This window comes from Gobio gobio (assembly GCF_949357685.1).
Source record: "Gobio gobio genome assembly, chromosome: 6".
Lineage (NCBI taxonomy): Eukaryota > Metazoa > Chordata > Actinopteri > Cypriniformes > Gobionidae > Gobio > Gobio gobio.
Genome location: NC_137102.1, coordinates 20744581 through 20765840, shown reverse-complemented (window position 1 = coordinate 20765840; position 21260 = coordinate 20744581). Strand labels below are relative to the sequence as shown.

The 21260-nt window shown below is 39.0% G+C and overlaps 1 protein-coding gene across 5 annotated transcripts in view; it reads right to left on the bottom strand.

The window, feature by feature from the left end:
• The window catches only part of kmt2cb (lysine (K)-specific methyltransferase 2Cb), a 142592-nt gene that overhangs the window by 27512 nt on the left and 93820 nt on the right, over positions 1 to 21260 (bottom strand). For 4 of the 5 annotated variants that reach the window (XR_013816627.1, XM_079818573.1, XM_079818575.1 and 1 more), the window contains exons 27-39: positions 16646 to 16823; positions 13785 to 13889; positions 12016 to 12063; positions 9407 to 9544; positions 9297 to 9329; positions 9065 to 9214; positions 7442 to 7586; positions 7040 to 7272; positions 6711 to 6784; positions 5937 to 6140; positions 2689 to 4560; positions 2245 to 2561; positions 474 to 2146 (exon numbers count right to left, since the gene is read on the bottom strand). Coding sequence is in view for 4 of the 5 variants with exons in the window: in XM_079818573.1 (XP_079674699.1) it covers positions 474 to 2146; positions 2245 to 2561; positions 2689 to 4560; positions 5937 to 6140; positions 6711 to 6784; positions 7040 to 7272; positions 7442 to 7586; positions 9065 to 9214; positions 9297 to 9329; positions 9407 to 9544; positions 12016 to 12063; positions 13785 to 13889; positions 16646 to 16823 (5170 nt within the window). In the remaining variant the exon portion in view is untranslated. The remainder of the gene's footprint in view (positions 1 to 473; positions 2147 to 2244; positions 2562 to 2688; positions 4561 to 5936; positions 6141 to 6710; positions 6785 to 7039; positions 7273 to 7441; positions 7587 to 9064; positions 9215 to 9296; positions 9330 to 9406; positions 9545 to 12015; positions 12064 to 13784; positions 13890 to 16645; positions 16824 to 21260) is intronic. The other variant, XM_079818576.1, reaches the window with a different exon arrangement.

Genomic DNA, 21260 nt, shown 5'->3' with positions numbered 1-21260 from the left:
GGTTAAATTATACGAGTTTAAATTATTTTCTGTGGAAACGCACAACATGATGCTGCCGGAATATTCCTTTAATTACATAACTTTTGTTTTGTTTTCTCTACGAAATTTAATTTTATAAGGTTTATGATGTAACTGCATTTCACAAACAACAGGTCTAGTAAAATAAAATGCTGGAATAACACAACACTGTCAAATATATAATGACATATAAATGCCATTTACTCAAAATTACAAATGTAATTACCCACGGGCACAGGCGGTATTGCCAGTCAAACAGCAGGTCAAAACTGAATTTAGTCGTTTTTAAGGAAGTAGTTCTGTGTGTACACTGAAACTGTTGAATGTTGTACAATGAGTTTATCATCTTTTCAGTCTTTGACCAGCTGTTTACCACATGTAAAACAGAGAAAGGCCTAATCTTAAGGCATGAAGGAAGAACAAAAGTACATCTTTTTATATTAGCTAAACCTTACCTATATTGGGGAAGAATGAGTCACTGGAACGTTGTCTTATCATAGCTTGCATTTGCTTCTGCTGCTGTTGCTCCTGTCTTTCCTGATCCAGGAGGTCTTGGAGAAGAAGTGGCTGCTCCTCCAGAAGCAGTGGTCTGTTCTGATTGCCTTGCTGTGACAACAATGCCTGCTGTGTAAGAATACTCTGTTGTTCCCCTGAGAGAATATCATCTTTTTGATCCATTCCAAAAATATGGCTTTGTTGATGTTCCTGAATGGAGCCTGGGACTTCTAATGCACTTTCACCATGAGAAGACACCAAAGATTGGTCAATACTGAGGCCAGTATCCACCCCCTGCACTGAAAAGTTTCCTTGCCCTAGCATAGAACTACTGAGTGACATTGTAGCTTCCTGATTTGTAGGGTTGCTTTGTGCAGCTGACTGTCCACAGTGTTCCTGCTTTACGGATTCACTTTCTGCATTGACCAGCATACTTGAAAGCACTGGAGTAGCATCATGGTGAATTCCAGTCTTTGGAACCTGTAAACTGGCATCAATATCACTTTCAAAGCCGGTTTGATTAATGGCAGCACTATCATTTATCTGATTCTTAGAGTTGTCTTGGGACAAGCAATCTTTAATTCCATTTTTGTTATCCTCTGTTTTCAAGGAAATCAACACCTGATCTTGAGGAATGTCTTTACTGAAGTTACCTTGAGACTGGGCAGTTTTGTCAACTACTTCCCTTAGTTCTGCTGTAGAACATGATGATGAGGATGCGTCATCAAAACTTTCAGTCTTTTTCTCAGCTTTGGTCTTTTGGACATCAGACATCTCAGTCTGGTCTTCCAAAGGATCACTGAGATCCAGGTCCTCACTTAGATCTAAATCAGCATCAGCATAAGCAATAATATCAAATTTCCCAGATGTTAAGAAGTCATCTAGATGCAGGTCATTTGTTTCAAGATCCAAGTCCTTTCCATCGTCTGTGTCAAGATTTAGGTTATCTAAATCAGCATCAACAAGGTCCTTCACCTCAACATCTTCAAGGTCCTTCACAGCAGATTCATCAGTATCAATTTTCTCATCATGTACTTCATTTGAGGATAAAGGGACCTCATCATTTTGTACAGCAGATGTAGCAGCAATATTTGTGAGTAAGGGAGAACTTAGAGTCTCATTGGAAGCAGGTTGGCTTACAGACCTTGTCAGGGGGATTTGTGGATGTCCAGCTCTCAGTGGAATATTGGCCTGCTGTAAATTCCCCAAGCTCAGAGATGCCTGCATCTGTGTAACAGCTACCTGAGACTGATTCATTGTTGTTTCCATTGTCTTTGGAACCTGATTGAAGGGGAATCCCAATTCTTGACCACCCAAAAAACCTGGGGGTCGTTGGTGTAAGGGCGATTCCATTCGATTTCCCTGCATAACAGGTGGCCCAAAGGGAAGCCGCAGTCTGTTATCTGGTGCTCTGTGTCTTAGTTCTATGAAAGGCCCCATAATGTTATGCTGTTGCATGTGCATGGCACGAGGAGGCAAATGTGGGGCTCCTAAAGGGCTGCCAACTATTGATTTTCCCAAGTCCATAGACATGGATCTTCTCATCTGTGGATGAGCTTCAATTATTGAGTCCTGCATCTGATGAGGTCTTGGAGCTCCCATAGGACCTTGGACAATAGAAGTGAGGGGCATCCTAAAATCAACAAGAGAATATTTTAGCATTTTTTAAAAGTTTAGTACCTTCATTTAATACAAAGTGCTACATGTTTGGTAGTATGTAAATTCACCCACCTTGGCCCAAGCTGCCTTATATTTGAGTCAGCATCCCCAGGAAACTGTGGTCTAGGAAACTGTCCTTCAGGGAAATGCACCTGCTGATCCCCTGGGTATGGCCCATGGAATCTCTGAGGGGCTCTTACAGCTCCTGGACCAGGATATGGTGGTGGTGGGCGATTAAAATTTTCATTCTGTTGGCCTGTAGACTCCTGACTCCAGTGTTGAGGGGTTCCTGGAGGCATGGTCAGAGGATGATCCTGTACACCCTTGTCTTGACGTATGGCACTTTTCTGCTGTTGCTGTTTGAGGATCAGCTCTCGAATACGCTGACGCTGTGAACAAATTAACGTTATGTGTTAATTGGTGTATATATGATATATTGTAACTGTTATAATGCACCTTATTAGAAATAAAATAGGGTAGCATTTTAAATAGAGTAGCAATAAAATAAAACAACACCTGTCTGAGTCTTTCCTCAGCTTCAGCAAGAGGTACTGTTTGAGCTTCAGTGCTGGGCTGCCCCATGGCGTGGGAACTGATACTCTGTACTAATCCTTGTTGCTCCTTATTTTCTCCACACTGAGAATGTGAAATCATGGGGACTTGCTCAAAGGGGTCATGGATGGGAGTCTGATTGGTTCGACTGGATAGCTGATGAGATCCGATATCATCTGTCATACCTAGATGTTTGAGGGTCTGAGGTCCATGTTTTGTTGGACTGGCAAAAGTGTCTTGCATCAACACTTGAGGAGGGGAGAATGGATCTTGATTGGACATTGGCCCAGGTCCCAATCCCTGCCCGACACCTCCAAGGTGAGGTGTTTGCGAGAGATGTGCACATGAATCATTAGGTAATGGCTGGGACCTTCCCATTGACTGTGCATGAGGATCGGGCCCTAGCAAGCGTGGAGGTCCAGGAGGTTGACTAAAAGGATCAGGAGTCCTTTGGTGACTTGGAGACTTGGGGAACCGGTCTACCATTCCTGAACGTGGGGTCCCAGGGGGTTGTGCGTAAGGGTCCATTGACATAGGGGACATTATGTGGTTTTGAGTCTGCTGCTGAGACTGCTGAGAGGGTTGATTCATCATGACTGGATGGCGAGATACAGGCTGCTGAGTGTAAGGTTCAGGGTCATGTGGTCTAGGTGTGCCTGGCATTCTAGCATAGGGGTTAGAAAATGGAGACTGGGCAAAAGGGTCATTCGAAGGTCTTGGTGTAAAAGGTTGTTGTCTATAGGGATCACACTGAGAAAAGTCTGGCCGAGGGGTAGATGGGGCTCGAGCATATGGATTACAGGAAGACTGGCGTGCCATTGGCCCAGGCTGAGGAAATGGGAGGGTTTGGGGCTGCCGTGAAACCCTCTGATTTGCATAGCCGTCACTTACTGCAGGACGTGGAGTGAGCGGAGGCTGTGCATAAGGATCATTCTGTTGATTCTGGGAGAATCCCTCAGAGGAACGAGGGGGCATCATTGATCTTTCAAAGGGATCCCCACTTACTCTCCGTACATGCATACCTGCATATTGTTCCTGAGCCTGAGGAGGTGGCATAGGGGTTTTAAAAACCTGGACGGACCCTGATTCATTGCTGCCTGGGATAGGAGTGAGTAAAGGACGAGCATAAGGGTCTGAGAGTATCATCCTGCCTTGAGGCATCCTCTGGTAGGCTTCCTTTCTCACAGACACCCTAGAGAATGGATCATGGCCTGGGGAGCTAATAAGATGTCTTCCTTCCAAAGTTTGACTTGCTCTAGGAGGGCACATAGGCTTGAGAAAAGGATCTGGAGCTCCTGCTGGCCTTGGGGTGTCTGGGGGCTTGGCATAGGGGTCATTACATATGGCTGTTGGAGAGCCAATTGGCTCTGAAAGACCCCTGGGAGATTTTCCTGATTCCGAGTTACGGCGTGGAGTTCCCTGCCCAGTTGGTGGTGGTCTGGGTGTGCCTACCATTTTAGTGTAGGGATCCCAGGGTGAGGATGGTCTAGAGCCAGAGGAGCTTGGGGAGAACATCTGAGGGGATTGAGGCTGAGATCCTGAAGATGGGGGTGGAGGATGAGGGCGCAAAAATACATCATCAGGGGAACATGATGTAGGTGTTCCAGGTAGCTGTAACTTTGATACCCCATTCTTTGAACTGGGCTGATTGGGAGACATGTTCCCATTGTTAGAATGCACAGAGACTGGACTCCTTAGGCTCCCGGAAGAGTCAAGCTCAGATTGGCTGATTGATGGGAGTTGTTGCTGCTGCTGTTGAAGTTGTTCATTCTTCACCTGCTCAAGTTTCTGTGTAGCTTCAATCTTAGCTTGTTGCTTACTTTTCTGTCTCATTTGCTGCAACAATAAGCGAAAATATATGTATTCTAATGATTAAATAGTAAGAAAATGTACACTTTATGATTTATCTAAAATACACGATGCATCACAATTATAATACATTTCATGGAATAGTCATTATAGCGGAAAGAAAAATATACTGTGAGCTACGGATTTGCGCGTAAACTAAAAAGTCAAAATGCCATTTAGGCAAGTACCTTTGTAAACACAGTCGTTTATGTCTTAAGTGAATGTAAACAGTTGAGAAAGAAAACACATGTGTAACAGTATATTGCTGCTTTAGTCTGTCATTAATGTTAATCAAACAACAAAAGACAAAGATAAAATCACTCACTGCTCTTGCTGAACAACTTTCATAGATTTAAAAAGTGTATTAATATACATTTAATTTGAACAGTGAAGACTATGCAGTGTTATTTTACATTTGATTATTCAATTTCTGTTGTAGGCTATTACCTGAATACCACTGTACCACATCTGAATACCACTGTTAATACATCTTCCTGAAAAACTAAAAGCACTGTTTATTTAATTTGTATTTTGTTCTGTTGCATTTATTTGTACATTTTGTTTGTAATTAGTTAATTTGTTCTTATTGTTTTACTGACTGTTTACTTGTCAATTGTAATTGTTTTGAGGGTCTTTTACTTAGCTACATTAGTTAACCTAGTATTCGTTTTTTAGCCTATCGATAATTGTGAAATTTTACTGATATCTAAAATTACTTGTATCATGAAATTAGATTTTGATCATATCGCCCACCAATAATTGTGTTAAATAATCGTGATTTCAATATTGACCAAAATAATTGTGATTATGACCCCCCCCCCATAATCAAGCAGCCTATTTTTTTATGTAATTTGGTCAGTTTAATTACCTCTTGGCAAAAGACAAAACAAATGTAATTTATTTGAAGTTCTGAGGAGATCTTGAGATGTGTGAATTTATGCTAGAAGAAAATGAAGTTTCAAAAAAGATTTCATATTCTTTTATGCCCTCTGAAGTAAACATTTTAGTAGAATAAACATTTTAGTAAAGTAAATGCTTTAGTGTAGAAGGCCGCTTCTGCAAAAATGCCAACAACGTTTAAAAAAATGCAAAATAATTAGCAAAACATCCTTCCAAAAATTTGTTACAGTTTAAAAACATTATTTTGTAGTCCACAAAAGGAACAGTTATACATATTTGGAACAACATTAGGGTAAATTAAGATTTTTATTTTTGGGTAAACTATTCCTTTAATTTTTGAAGATCTACCATGACAAACCAAATTTCAAGACATCAGGGTCTAGTGGTATGTTTAGATTGTTGAGATGACAGCTTAGAGACGGTCATTTTGCCCTTTTCCATACAAATATCCATATTAGACTTACCTGTCTAAACTTCCATTCTTGTTCATGTTCTGATTCCTTGTGCTTCAGTGGATCTTTGAACAGTAACTCTGGATCCAGTGGCGGAATAGCAGGATCAAACACTTCTAAAGGCTGCTGGGGCTGGGTCGGCTGCCGCTTAATGGTCTCGTTGGACATTTGGACTTTGTTAATGCGTAGGGCTGCCCTGTTATCTCTGGCCTTTTGCTGTAAATGGTAGAGTAGATGTCAAAGAAATAACATTGAAATTCAAAGGTTGCATAAATTTGATTAATTGTCCAAAAGCTTTTTTTTATTTTTTATGTGGCACTCCTTCATGTCAAGGTAATGTTTTCCTTTAATCATATCTTTGAAATTCATTTATCTCTCAGACTGTATGAGCTCCTTGTGCCCAATTTATTCTTTTGACATTGAGCAACACTAAAGAGACCCTATACCCTGCTTAAAAAAATTCCATGCTGGTTTATGCTGTCTAGTGGTGGTCTGATCGGGTAAACCAGCATAGCCATGTTATTAACCAGCTAAATTTAGCAGGTGAAGCTAGTCAACAAGCCAGCACACCAGCATTTTAAACACTGTATATGCTGGTTCCAAAACCACAAAAACACAATAAATGCTGCTCTTTTCAGTTTTTAATCCTGAAATGTATCTACCTTTTGTAGGCCCTAAATAGCTGAAGAGAGAGTGTGCTGCTGAACTATAAAGTACTTTTTGTCATAGCATAATAATGTGATGATGATGTCCTCAATGACTTACATCTGATACTGTGCAACTTACCACATATGGAGCCCGGTCCTGCGAACTTGCTTTTCTCCAAAGTTTTGCAATTTGTTTTACTCGTGTTGACCAGTCTGTAAGGTAATAACGCAAAAATAAAAGTATCTATTAGAAGAATAACAATGAGAGATGTTAAGAAGACTGTCATTTAAGGTCAACATGTAAATCAAAATAGAGCTTATTTACTTTCTTAATTGCTTTAATATATAATGACAGATTACATAGTAAATATAGCAAAATGGTCTGCTAATGGAAATTCATGTTTTTTGTAACATAGTATTTTATTGATTTCCAAAGCTGACCAATCACTTTAAAGCGTCTTTGCAGACCTGGATATTCCTCCTTGAGGCTTGGGAAGTTGACATTAGTGTACAGGACAGGTGCAACAGTGGCAAGTTCTCCGAGCGTTTCCTCTTTCTCCCACTTCAGAGTACTTTTCTGTGCAGTAGACATGGAGTCTCCCTCCACCTCCGAGGCAGCGGCTGGAGCAGATGAAGATGCTGACCCTGTAGCGGACCACGGACCAGCAGTCTCCTGCGCTATCAGATTGAACTTCCTGTCCCTGCACAGTAGATGTAATAAATGTCATCTAGAAATACTGATTTTATCTAAGTAGGCCACAATATTGTCACCTACTGAACAAGAACATGTTTATTTCTTGTTTTATCAATACTGCATTTTAGATATGTGTGGGTGTGCATATGTCTAACACAGATATACTCATGGCTGACCTAAGATTGTCTGAAAAAGGCATGCGTTGCATTGAGGGGATGTTTCGAGCCATATCAGGTCCTGTTCCAGGACCAATTGGGGACTGTGAAAACTGCTGTTTGGGTTCCATCAAACCATTCATCACTGGCATCCGTGAAGACATTCCTGTAAAAAAACATACCAATACAACTGACCAACAGTGCATACAACAATGCCTGGTCTTCAATATTTATCACAATGTAATGTGTCAGTTTGTTTCATCTGAGAATGAAAACTTTGTTTGTAAGAACAAACCAAAACGTGTTTACGCTAATGCACTTGAGGGATGAGTCAAAATGTCACAGATACCATCAATTGGGCTGGTACAAAACCCAGAATATTCTGGTTAAGGTGAAATGTGTGACTTTCTTCAGGTTTCTTGAATACTCCCCATCTGCCATAACAGAAAGTCAAGCCCCGGACTCTTACCATTGTAAGCCAATTTGGGCTGTGCTTTCACGTACAGCAATGCAACTTGCTGCTTAAAGGGATAGTTCACCCAAAAATGAAAATCCAAGCTTTATAATGGCAGTGAATGGGAACCCAAAATTTGAAGCCCATTTCTTCAAATGCATCTTACCACAGGTTGAGAGCAGTAGTTCAAACCACAAATCTTTGCAATGCTGTTTGCGAATATTTATTGGAACCATTGATTTGGGAATCAATTGCTGAACTATGTTGAAATCGACGGAACTTGCGACCACAGTTAGCTAACAATGCTTATGGGAAATGTACCACCTCAAATAATTAAATTTTTTTGATAGCGCCAGTGTTCACACTCTTTTAGAGGTCCAACTTATGAATGCCACACTTAAGGCCTGTACACACCGGGACGAATATCGCGCGCGCTTATCGCCAGCGTTTTTCGTGCCGTTTTTCGGCGCGTCTTGAGTGTTCACACCCAAGCGATTTTCACTGGCGCTGCGCCGAGTGAACGTGCACATTCAGTAGATGCGCTCCCGGTACACAAGATGGTGCTGCGGCACTTTAAGCCTCTGACACTCGCTTGTCACACAGAAGGAGAAGAGAGACAGTATTTACGTGCTTGCCAAAACCATAGACATATTATGTATATGGACAAAACCATTCACACACTTTTTGCTAACTGGCAAGCAGCATTAGCAGTTCATCTTCTTCTTTGTCTACTTACTACTTCTTCGTCGTATCAATGTGTGCTCGGCAAGACCGTTTTGTGCTTGAGCGCCACCAAGTCGTGTTTTACTGTCACTTCAGCAGCTCCAGGCACGTGAACAAAAGCGCCGATCTCATTGGTCGGACAGTTTTTTACGCGCCGCGTCAAAATAAAAAAACGAACCCGAGGCGTTTTTTAAAAAATGACGGTTTTACGCCTGGCGTTTTGCGCGTCGGTGTGAACACTCACATTGGCGCCCATTGTTTAGTCCCGCGGCGTTAAACGTCGGCGATAAACGCGTGCGAAAATCGCCCTGGTGTGAACAGGCCTTTACAGTTGTCTGTGCATATTCAAATCAGCATGGGAATGTTTTAAATTACATAAACGAGCATTACTGTCAACATACAACAGCAAAATCAGAGTCTCAACCACATCACTCAATTATAACATTCATTATTTTCCTACAACGAACCTGAGTTGGGTTGGGAGGGATGTAAACCAGGGCCTGGGGGACCATGCAAAGTTTGAGCTCCCTGGATCTGTTGAGGCATCTGAGGAGGTTGGCTGGTGCTGGGGCTCAGGACAGCTGAGAAGAGATCCTCCACATCCTTCCCACCAAGCTCTGCAAGGAAACAGCTCTGTTATTAACAACACAATGAATTAACAGGTTCACTGGCAGTTGGTGCTTTGAGTAGATAACCTACCTGGTATTTTGTAGAGTCTGCTGAGTATTGATTCTGTATGGCAGAAAGATTGAAATGTGTTAGGAACAAATATTATTATTCAACAATGCATACATTTGTTATATACAGACCATCAGTGACCATCTTGTCCAGTTCAGGGCTGAGGATGCCATCCAGTGGCTCCTCGGGCATCTGACGTGCGTAAGTTCGGCCTAGATGAGTTTGAGATGAGACAGATGCATCTTCTGTTAAAGGAGCAACGTCGAGACCTATACAAACACATATACAGAAAAGCACACGAATATTGTCATGTCCAACTCAACAAACTAAACATACCACTGGACCCTGATGTCCTGAAATTGGGTATGTCATGGTAGATCTTCAAAAATTGAAGCAATAGTTTGTCCCAAAATAAAAATGCTAATTTACTCATCCTCAAGTTGTTCTAAATATGTATGAAAACTGTTCCTTTTGTGGACCACAAAATAATATATATTTAATAATATATAGGTTCATAATTAATATGAATAATGCATAATTACTAACAAAAAACTCAAACGCTTACAATAATTTCAGTCATTACTAGAGAGTTATCACATTTTTTCACTTTAGAATACTGATTCAAATAATTAGCAGTTCCTTCTGAAGGATTTGGTAATACTTGAGTCATTACTAGTAGGTTACCATGATCTTCACTTTAGAATTAATTATACATTATTCATATTAATTATGAACCTGTATTTCTTAGTAGTCCTCTGGGAGGTATGACACTTTTTTAGTTATTGATTAGCTAATAGTGAACTACCACATTTGACCATGCACTATTACTTACTAGTTTATTGTTAGTAGAGTATTAATTTTTTCATTTAACAAGCAAAAACAATTTAACCCTCTGGGCCTCTTCGGTCAGAAATTACAGAAAAAAAGTATGTTTTGAATTTTTAAATTTCACTTGGTGTCACATTAGCTATGTGAACACACACACACACACACACACACACACACACACACACACACACACACACACACACACACACACACACACACACACACACACACACACACACACACACACACACACACACACACACACACACACACACACACACACACACACACACACACACACACACACACACACACACACACACACACACACATCATGGACATGATTCGGATATGTTACAGGGTCAAAAAGAGTCTTGGCTTCTTTGCAGTCAAAAAGGACCGACAGGAAATGAATGGGAAATACGAAAACTCAGAGAATCTGTTGGTGGTAAAACTACAAATCAGCCACAGTGTAGAAAAAAGTGCAGAGCACTGAAGAATTGTCGCTATCCATTCCTCCTTTTGTTAGATTTTTTAATTATCAAATACTGAGTGACAAAAATGCTTTCTATGTGTTCCCTTTCTAACAAAATGTTAATGTTTGATTATAATCATAATGCAAAACCTGATACTTATCTAACAAAAAAACATCTAAACCTTGACTAAAAGTAGTCTTTTAGAATGTCTAAATATATATCTAAATGCAAAACCTAAAAAAATTAATGGAATTTTAGCTAAAAAAGCCTCTCTATATATTTATATAGGGAGCTATACAGCTGGTTAAACATTACACAAGTTTTTATTTTTTTACACCTCCAGATCACACTATTCTCACTTGATTTTAAAGGGATTCACTCTATTTTAATGGGAAATACTGCATTTATTGAATAATAATAATAGTAACAAATATGGAAAAACATGGAAAATAGCTCATATAAATTAACACGTTATCTTAAAATCCCCATAAAATTCTAAATAATGATCAAAAAATATTATTGAACAAAAAAATATCACAGTGATTGAAAAAAAAAAAGAAAAGAAAAGAAGAAGTTACATTTCAAGGGTATGGTCTCGTTTGACCAAGAAGGAGCCAAGTGTAAGCCCTAAAAGAAGAGGTCCAGAGGGTTAAAAAATCTTCAAAATATATTTAGTGTTCCCTATAAGAAGGTTATACAGGTTTGGAACAACAGTAAGTGAGGATGAGTAAGTGAAGACAGAACTTTAATTTTTTAGGTGAACTATCCATCTAACACTGAACTAAAAGTAATAAGCAAAACCAGACAGGATCAGGTTGCGGATCTTTTCCATCTGCCGTCATATCTGACAGACAAAACTGAATAAACAACTTAGCGCTGCAAATATTTCAACGACAAATATAAGTGTGGGCTCTGAGGGAGGTCAGACCGCCTCATCCTCCAAGGCTGTTTTTACAGCAGGGATGGTAGCTCAACATCTTTCACAAATTACTGGGTTGGTTCCTTTTTTTATCAAACCAAGGACTCAGTGGATCTCAGTGGAACAGCACACCTATTCTTCACTTATCCATTCAGGTAGAGGCCCTGACTGTCGCTCATGAGAGGAAGGCCATTCATCAATGCCTTCGGTTTTCTAAAATGCCTGTCCCTAGAACATCTCAGTTCTGGTATAAGGGAAGCGTCCTTGAACACGTCTGTTAATCCAGCACTGCATTGCTGCATCTGTTAGCGTCTGATAGGTGTCCGTTATAGGAGATGTTTTAATTAGTGAAACTAAATAGACTACAAGATGCATAATGGTTGGATTCAGGTGCAGTAAACATTGTGAGTGATGTGTCAACAATCAAAAAGTAACGTGTTAAAAAAAGCCAAGCAAAAGGGTGTGAGAGAATAGAAGAATAAGAAAATAACTAAAAAACATGACCATGAGCTCTTACCAAATGGTGAAGGAGAGTACTCAACTTGGAAAGGGCAAAAATCAAGACCTACAAAGACCCAAACCAAACACAATGAGGGATCAGCACAGTGAAGAGAAAAAGAAAGATTCTGCAGATGATTCATACACAATGTCAAATTAAACAAGCTAAGAATGAAATATGGAAATGCCAAGAAAATTAACAAAATGAAAAGACAATCAAGACCATTTCATTTACTGATCTTAATAAATATTTAGATATTATATTTATTATCTATTTCAAACAAAGTTTATTTTGTGATTACAAAATACAATACTTACTGTACACTAAGACACTAGAAGTGTATTTCTCTTATTATTTCACACAAATAATATATTCTACATTTCTCAAACCGCACAGAACTCGCAGGAAATATGAACGGAAAATGTGCGATCGTGGAATAAAACTATTTTATACACACTTTATGGACGCAATCCTGTATCTGTAGCTGCATTAAAGGATTAGTTCACTTTAAAATAAAAATTTGCCAATGATTTACTCACCCTCAAGCCATCCTAGGTGTATATGACTTTCTTCTTTCAGATAAAAACACAATAAGAGTTATATTAATAAATATCCTGACTCTCCAAAGCTTTATAATGGCAGTGTCGGGGTCAATTGAGTTTGGAGCTCAAAAAAGTGCATCCACCCATTATAAACGTGATCCACATGGGTCCAGGGGGTTAATCAAGGCCTTCTGAAGTGAATCAATCAAGTTTTGTAAGAAAATTATCCATATTTAAAACTTTATAAAGGAAAATATCTAGCTTCCCTCAGACCGCCTTCCGTATTCAACTTTCAAAGAAAGTGTAGCGCCTCTCGCAGTTGCTCTTTTTTTGTACATTGAATACAGAAGGCGGTCTGGCGGTAGCTAGATATTTTACTTTATAAAGTTTTAAATATGGATATTTTTCTTTCAAAACCCCACCGATTTGCTTCAGAAGGCCTTTATTAACCCCCCGAAGCTGTGTGGAGTACGTTTATAATGGATGGATGTGCTTTTTTGAGCTTCAAATTCAATGGACCCCGTCACTCCCATTATAAAGCTTGGAAGCGTCAGGATATTTATTAATATAACTCAGATTGTGTTCATCATAAAGAAGAAAGTCATATACACCTAGAATGCCTTGAGGGTGAGTAAATCATGGGGTAATTTTCATTTTCAAGTGAACTAATCCTTTAACATTTCTATGAATGACAGTGTTTCCCTTGTTTATAATAATAAAGTTTCCCCATACAATTCTAATGACTTCTGCTAAACGGCCCATTTGGGTTTGATTTATAAATAATTTATTTCTCTATTTACAGAGAAATGCACACTGTGCTTTATGTATGCACTACGCCTATGATCAGTTCCAATCAGCTCTGAATGTTTTTTGTAGAAATTACCCAGAACAAATTAAAACAGCTATGAGTTGATGTGTTAACGGCGTCAAAAAGAATTAACGCTGCTAAATAGATTGCATGTGCTAACGTGCTACGTTTGACAACCCATAATGTAATGTAAGTTTTGAATGTATATTCATTAGCAGGCATAATTTATATCTGTCATCTAAGCCCATGGCTTTATATCAGAGTTTTAAAGTTTACGAGAACCTTATGAATTTACGAAGTTCCTGTTTCAAAGCAGATTCTCCAACACTGACAATATTAGTGCTAGAGAGCTGGACCCCACTGAATGGGCTCATCAGAACAGCAAACATGTGCTGTTATTTCTTCTCATATGTTTACAGACAGTCATAATGGCCTACCGGGCTCCTCTGTTTGCTTGCCAATGTTATCAGAAAACATTCCCAGCAGCTCTGTGTCTGATTTCAGCTCTTCGGAGAGGTCCAATAGAGGCTCCACAGAGTTCTCTGTGGATGCGGATAAAGCAGGAAAGTAATTATAAGTGCCTAATGATTGTCACGTGTGTGGCTGTAGTAAGCGTGCGACGCAAGAGATTCAGAGAAATAAATAAAAAAGTCTTTAATAGATTAGATTAGATTAGATTAGATTCAATAATGAATCCAGGGAGAAACTAAGGAGAATACAACCATGTTAAACCATAGACAATACCGGAAAAAGAACTAAGGAAAGTAAGGGCTTAAATAGAGGGTATGCACGTGACGTTAGTCATTGGGGTTACACCCACTGAGTGGCAAAAAGACTGAGTGGCAGTTAATGCCATGAAAAACACACACAACACATCTAAAATGGGAAAGAGCTTTAAGAAATTGACTGTACAAACATATTTGACAAGAAATCTTAGGTATATTTTAACAGACTGCCGAAAGCTTCAGAAAAGAGAAGTAAATGGATCGCTCAAGGCAGCAAAACGTATATATTGCAGTTATGGGCATTCATAACGGAGCGGTGCAGAGCAAAGTGAGTGTTCTCAATTAATTTCTATGAAAGTTCAGCTTCCATAGGCATGAACTGAAACGCGCCAGACTGGATGAGCACTGTGCGGCCGTGAATGACTGACAATGCGCCGTGAATGAATGCCGGTCATCCGTGCTGATTTTTGTTTCGGTTTAAAATTAGTGCCAATTCGGGGTGGGTTGCTTGAATTGAACACAACAACAAAACGGTACAATGACAAACTCACTTAAAGCTACACTATGTAACTTTTCCGTCCACTAGAGGTCGCCTGTTCATAACAAAGGCGTAGTTTGATGACGCCACGTTTGAGCGCAGAATCTCGGGACATGTGGTCTTCACCTCACAGCCGGTGGGAAACAGTCAGGATAGGACTCGGGCAGAAATCATGTTCATGGATGTGATTATTAACATTACTGTAGTGAAGCAGAGCAGGACCGAGTGTTGTGGAGCTGAGCAAGGCCGCAGGAGCGATTGAAGAGCGGGACTGTTATTATGGCATAGTCGCCGGCGGGACTTTTATTATGACACGGTTGCCGGCGGCACTTCCTCTTCTCCAGTGCTGAGTGTGAGGTAAGGCAGCTCTGTTTATCGTATTAGATATATCTGAGTGTGTTGAAAAGGAAGTTATGACGTTCGCTCGGCGGCTGCTATGACACTTGTTCACAATGCAGTGAGAGTAAAGTGTTTCACTGAATAAAACCGGAGACCGAGGGTGACGCAGATATGACGCAATCGACAGGCGACTCCCTCACACGCATAGCTCACACGTCCCGGCTCCTTGGTTAAAATAGCAATTTTCTCACGATTTACAAATAGTTGAAAACATTTGGGATATTCTAAGTACTCAACTGAACAAAATATATAACACTGGCCTAGTGATTTCTGGATGTTTTACTGCAAAAATCCTACATAGTTCACCTTTAAATAGTCGCAATTCGCTTTGAAACCAAATTTTCCACGATCATCTGCTCTGTCATTTCCTCACTCTCTGATGAATGAAATCTGACTCCTCTCCTGCTGCATTTGTGCTGCGACACTCATTCGGCTCGTGCTGTATTGAGCAGACACGTTCAGTTTTTTTTAATTGCAGTGTCTGTTCTCTGAACTAAATGATTTTATTAAAATGAAAACGACGGTGGGGTGGTGCTGCGGTGGGCAAGAGATGTAACCATTAGGTGTGGCTTGGGAGTGGCCCCATAGGGCAGCGAAGCAAGTGGATTCTGGGAGTTGTTGTTTTTCATCCATATGAGCCAAAAATACATTTTCTGTCTTTTCTCTGTCTAGAAAGCACCAACTTCTAAAATAATTTCACATTTCTACTACATAAATGACCCAATTTAAAATACACATTCATCTTTCCAGCGCTGAAGTACCCCTTTAAATATTTATCATCTTATATTCTGTCTAATTTGATAAAAACTATACAAGTTTTAAGGCTGGACGATATGACACTATATATAACATTGATATAAGTGAAGTGATCACCTGGATTTAGACCTACCTATATTGCAAATTTGCTTTATGTATTTCCCCGGTGTCAAAATCAGGCTCATATAAATGTCAGGAAACACGATTTCTGGCTGCATGTCAATATCCATGGATCACCGGGTCTTTCGTAAATTGTAAGAAACACTATATTGGGTTAAAACTGATAATTGTTTGTTTTACTTGCGTTTTCACAGTTTCCCCTATTAAATACATTCATGCAGCAGCTCTTTTGCCACTCAGTCCGGCTGAGGGGGTGTGTTCCGGCGGGAAAGTGACGTCAATGCATACCCTCTATACACAGGGAGAGTTAATTAACCAGAACAGAAACAGGTGCGGGATTAATCAGAATCTAATGAGCAAGGAACGGGAGCAGGGAAAACTAAACCAAATTGCGATGAAGCTAAACAGACATAGACATTACCCTGACTTTTGTACTCCAGGAAAGTGGTCTAAATTGTGTAGACAAATTTAAAGTCCACATGAAATTGCACTTTCAACCCATTTCACTTTCCGTAAGGGGACATTTCTGAGTAAATCCCCCGGCAACCATACCAGCAATGTGAGTAAAGAAAGTAAATGGGGTCTATTTAAATTTCATGTTGACTTTAAGTGAAATACATTTATAAATCAGACTGGGTATGAATGTCAAATGGAAAAAAGACAAAAACAGAAAGAGACGAAAAGACTGCAACAGGCCGCATATGAGTATGTGTGTGTGTGTATGTGTGTGTGATTGCTCCAGTAGCTGTGAGAAACGTACGTGCTGCTACTGCTTTACTGGGCAGCGGTGCCGCTGACGCACTGAGTGATGCGTTTGACAATGGCTTCATCTGATTGGCTGCGAGCTGTTTCCTGTCTCGGTCATCTTCTAGCAGCCGTGTGGTTTCCTGTCTGCTCTGTTTGCTCTTGTCCAGCAGGTCTTTCCCAAAAAAGGCCTCCTGTAAGAGAAGAGATTGAAGTGAGAGTACTTCGATATAAAATGTGCAAAGTGACTGATTTGTCCATCTAGTAAAGATGATACGGGTTTTAAAAAATTATGGCTTTTATAAATTGAGAGTAATAACTGTTCAGACTAGTGGTCAACCATTATGGTTTTTTTAATGGTGAATGCTGATGCCAATAGCTAGAGAGCAAATCATGGCCCATTAAACGCAGATATTGCATATAATACAATTTAATAATAGCAAAAAAAATATACACGAAAATGTAGCAAAATGTAGAAAAGTCAGTAATCCATTATACTACAGAATATTTGAAAAAGGAAAATTTTATTACCCATGACCTACTTCTGTTAATCAAACAAGTGGACACAGATCATTTGAAGAAGGCTAATATAACGGTCAGGGTTCCCACTTTTTTTTCATGATCTTTTTTTATTTAATTTTTTTACTCAAATTAATGAATCATTCAGACTGATGATCAAACATCACTATGCCTTTAATTATAAGAAAATATTTTATTCATGAAGGATGCACTAAATTAATCAAAAGAGATTACATATTGAGAAATGATGCCGTAAACTTTTCCATCAAAGGAATAAATTACATTTGAAATTAAATTAAAATAGAAAACAGTTATTTTAATAATATTTCACAATATTACTGTATTTATTGTACTTCTGATCAAATAAATGCAGCCTTGGTGAGCTTAAAAGACTTTCCAGTGCTGAAAAAACACAATATCGCTCATGTGAAACACACATTGCTCATGTCAAAGACAACAGGATTGCACTTCGGATGATCATGACATTCAAAGCAAAATAATGCTGAAGAGGAATACTTGAATCACATTGTGCTGTTATCATTTGCAATGAAAGCATTGTTGATAGAGTATCTTTTTTGGGTACAGTGGAGATTTTCCAGATGGCTCTGTGTTTGTCTGAGCTGACTGTCTGGCAGCGCTGCTCTAGCTCTCATATGGCGTTACACTGCACTGACTGTCACGTTGTGGGAGCCCCTCAAATGAGCTCATGTTTCATCCCGTCTCCTACCACTCCAGCGCAGTCCCGCAGGACGCACAATCTACGCAGACACATGCCACTGACGAGTGCACGGAACAAGCATGAAAACAACATGAGTGCTGTATGGCCCGTAATACGACTTCCCAACACACCGTCTGCTCTGTCATTTTAGTTCAGCTGACCTGACAGCCTCCAGCTCTCAGGAACCTGCCTGGCTGAGACATTAAAAGCCTCCATTTTCAATAATTGATTTGAAGTGACTCTTCTGAGAAGCAGCTTCAGGGTGGATTCTCTCAGTGTTGATACAGGAGCTAGCGTGAACAGCTAGGATAAGCTCAACCATCCAATTACGTCATTCCCATCCCATCCGTTCTTGCTTTCTAGGGCTGGCCGATGCGATGGTGTAATATAACGCGACGGTATAGATTTTTTTTCTGGATCTTTTATACAATGGTAAATACATTTGTGCAGCTCAGTGTGGAGAACTGCTTTATGCTATGTATACGTGTGGGTGACAGAAACATTAAGTAATATGAAAATAAAAAGCAGGATATGTCCAAGGGTGTTGATAAGTACAGCACAAGTTTACTTGTTTTTACGGTTGCCACATTAATAGAGCAATAATTCAACTGATGTGTATATCAGCTATGTAATTTTGAAAGTGGCTCATTTAATTCAAACTTAGAGTCAGCATTATTTGTTTCATAATAATAGTTTTACTGATACTTCTTTTTACTAATATAACAGAGCATATAACAATGGTGAGTCTGAAACGATGATTCATTAGTATTAATTCAAACGTTTGAGGTCTGTATGTTCACCAAGGTTGCATTTATTTGATCAAAATACAATAAAAAAACTGTAATATTGTGAAACATTATTAACATTTTTTAAAAACTGTCGTTTCATTTTCATGTATTTGAATTAAAATACAATACAAAATTAATTTTCAGCATCATTACTGCTGTCACATGATCCTTCAAAAATCAATCATACTGATTTGCTGCTCAAGATACATTTCTTCTTATTATTATAAATGTTGAAAACAGTGCTGCTTAATATTTTTGTGGACATCATGATACGTTATTTTCAGGATTAATTTATGAATAGAAAGTAAAGTAATTTTTGTAACATAAACTGCATTTTTTTATCAATTTGATGCATCCTTAGTAGTAAAAGTTGAAAGCTAAATAAAAGTATTAGCTTTTAAATTTTTTTTAAAAATAAATACAGAACCCAGATTTTTGAATGGTAGTGTAATTCACAGTATTATCCAAAAAGCAGCTTTCTACATGATTAAGGAATATGGCAACTAATTTTCTGTTACATTTCAATAAAAAAATTAATAAAAAAAAAAAAAAAATATATATATATATATATATAATAATAAAAATACTATACTGTAGTTTACAGATTGACCATGATATAAAATTATTTTACTACTATGATATAATATTTTTATCATACCAACCAAGCATGACATATGACATACATTTATAAGTATACAAGTGAGTGCAAAAGGAGTCTTGGACAAAATCTTAAGATTCATCTGTCGTAGCTTTCAAACATCAGTTAGAGTCTTACGACAGGAGGTTGAGCAGAAAAAATGTCATCATCTCCCTAAGAGTCCATATGTCAAACTCGGCTAGACAAGCTCCCAGTTCACCTAGCAGAGTGCTCTAAAGTCTGCTAAAAGCTGTGGCATCTCCCAGCACATCTGTAGCAGTTGCCCAGTGACATCCTTGGAATTTACTTGAGATAAAGGGAGCATCTGCTGAAAAGTTGCTATTGATTCCAGAGTACTGCAGATTAGAAATTATCTCATGCGCTATAGCATTTATAAGTGAATGTGACTTGTGATTTTTGCCTGGTGGATGAAAAAATCCCACCCAAACCATATCTAGTAACCAACATATTATTGACACTAGGGGATGGGCTGACAACCATCCAGAATACCTTAGCATAGTGATAATACGTTTTGAACAGCCAAACCATTCATATTGTCTTTAAAATGTAGTTAATCAATTATTAGGGTTGGGCCGATAGACGATGCCATCGCCGATGGCTGACAGACATCACAATGTTGAGCCAGCACCCCGCAAATAATGAAGTTGTTCCCGATCACAATACAAATTACATTCAAAACAGTTCAATAAACACAATTTAAACACTAAAGATTTCACTGTGCAAAAACGCCAAATGAATGGCTACTAGAGGTTTTACACAAACTAAACCAATGATATTCAAATGTCAGACCGCAGTCTGCATCCAGACACTGGCATGTTTCCATCAGGACTGTGAGACAGAATGGTAGCACCATTTTCCTGTTTCTAGTTGAAGTGAGCAGAGCATCAAAACAGCTGTGTGGATCACACCACAAACACTTGTTGCCTTGGATCGTTTGTTGTAATGATATTTCAGCGCTATATCCTCTAGTAGTTTTATCAAAAGCCAAATGCGTTTCATTCTCTCTTTCTCCAGACATATTTTCTCCGCGCCACATTAACAGAGTTTAACGCTCAAACGCAACCCCCAATGTCATCGTCCATCACAATGTTTCACTGTAGACATCCCCTGATGCCAATTTGGTAGACACCGCCCAACCCTATCAATTATGTTTTAAAAGTTGGAAAGTAGATAATTTGACCTCAAAGATCGACAATGAGCCAGTAGTGTTCATTTCGTCAACGAAAACTAAGACGAAAAATTTGTGTCAACAAGCTTTTTTCCAATGACTAAGACGAGACGACACCAAGGTCAATAAATGATAACAGTGACTATCAACAGGCAATATTGTTGAGGAAAAAAGACAGGACTAAAATGTAATAAAAAAATAAAAACTGTACCAAAATCAATTTTTTTCCCCAGAAAAAAATATTCAGAGCTTTTCCGTTAAAAGGATACATTTTCAACTCTGCGTTTTAATTAATCTTTGCAATCTGGCAACCATGCGCACGCACTCCCTCTACACTGCAGAAGAAGAGTGATGATCTGAAAACACTGACAAACAAGTACGCTGGAGTTCAGCGACCTCTGTTTGAGATATTCTGCTTAAATTAAAGTCTAATTCAGCCAGTCTGTGTTCTGTCATGAGCTGCTTGGGCTGTTTGCTGCGACTAAATATGCGATCAAACATTCTCAGTGATGAACTGTAATAAACAGAAACATAGATCTCGACTATATTGTTTACGATTGTGGTTGCAGAGTTGGAATTTGGAATGATTGGAATTACTATTAGTTTTATTTTAAGTTTCTTGCTTTACCAGTTTTCATAGTGTAGACAGAGAGTGCTCATTTATATGATAAATAGCCTATAATAAATCAGGAAACTAGATGTGTATGAGTTGACATTCCCTTGAGTTGTGATTATAGGTAAAAGTGCAATAATTCTGATGAAATGTAAAGATACATTTCT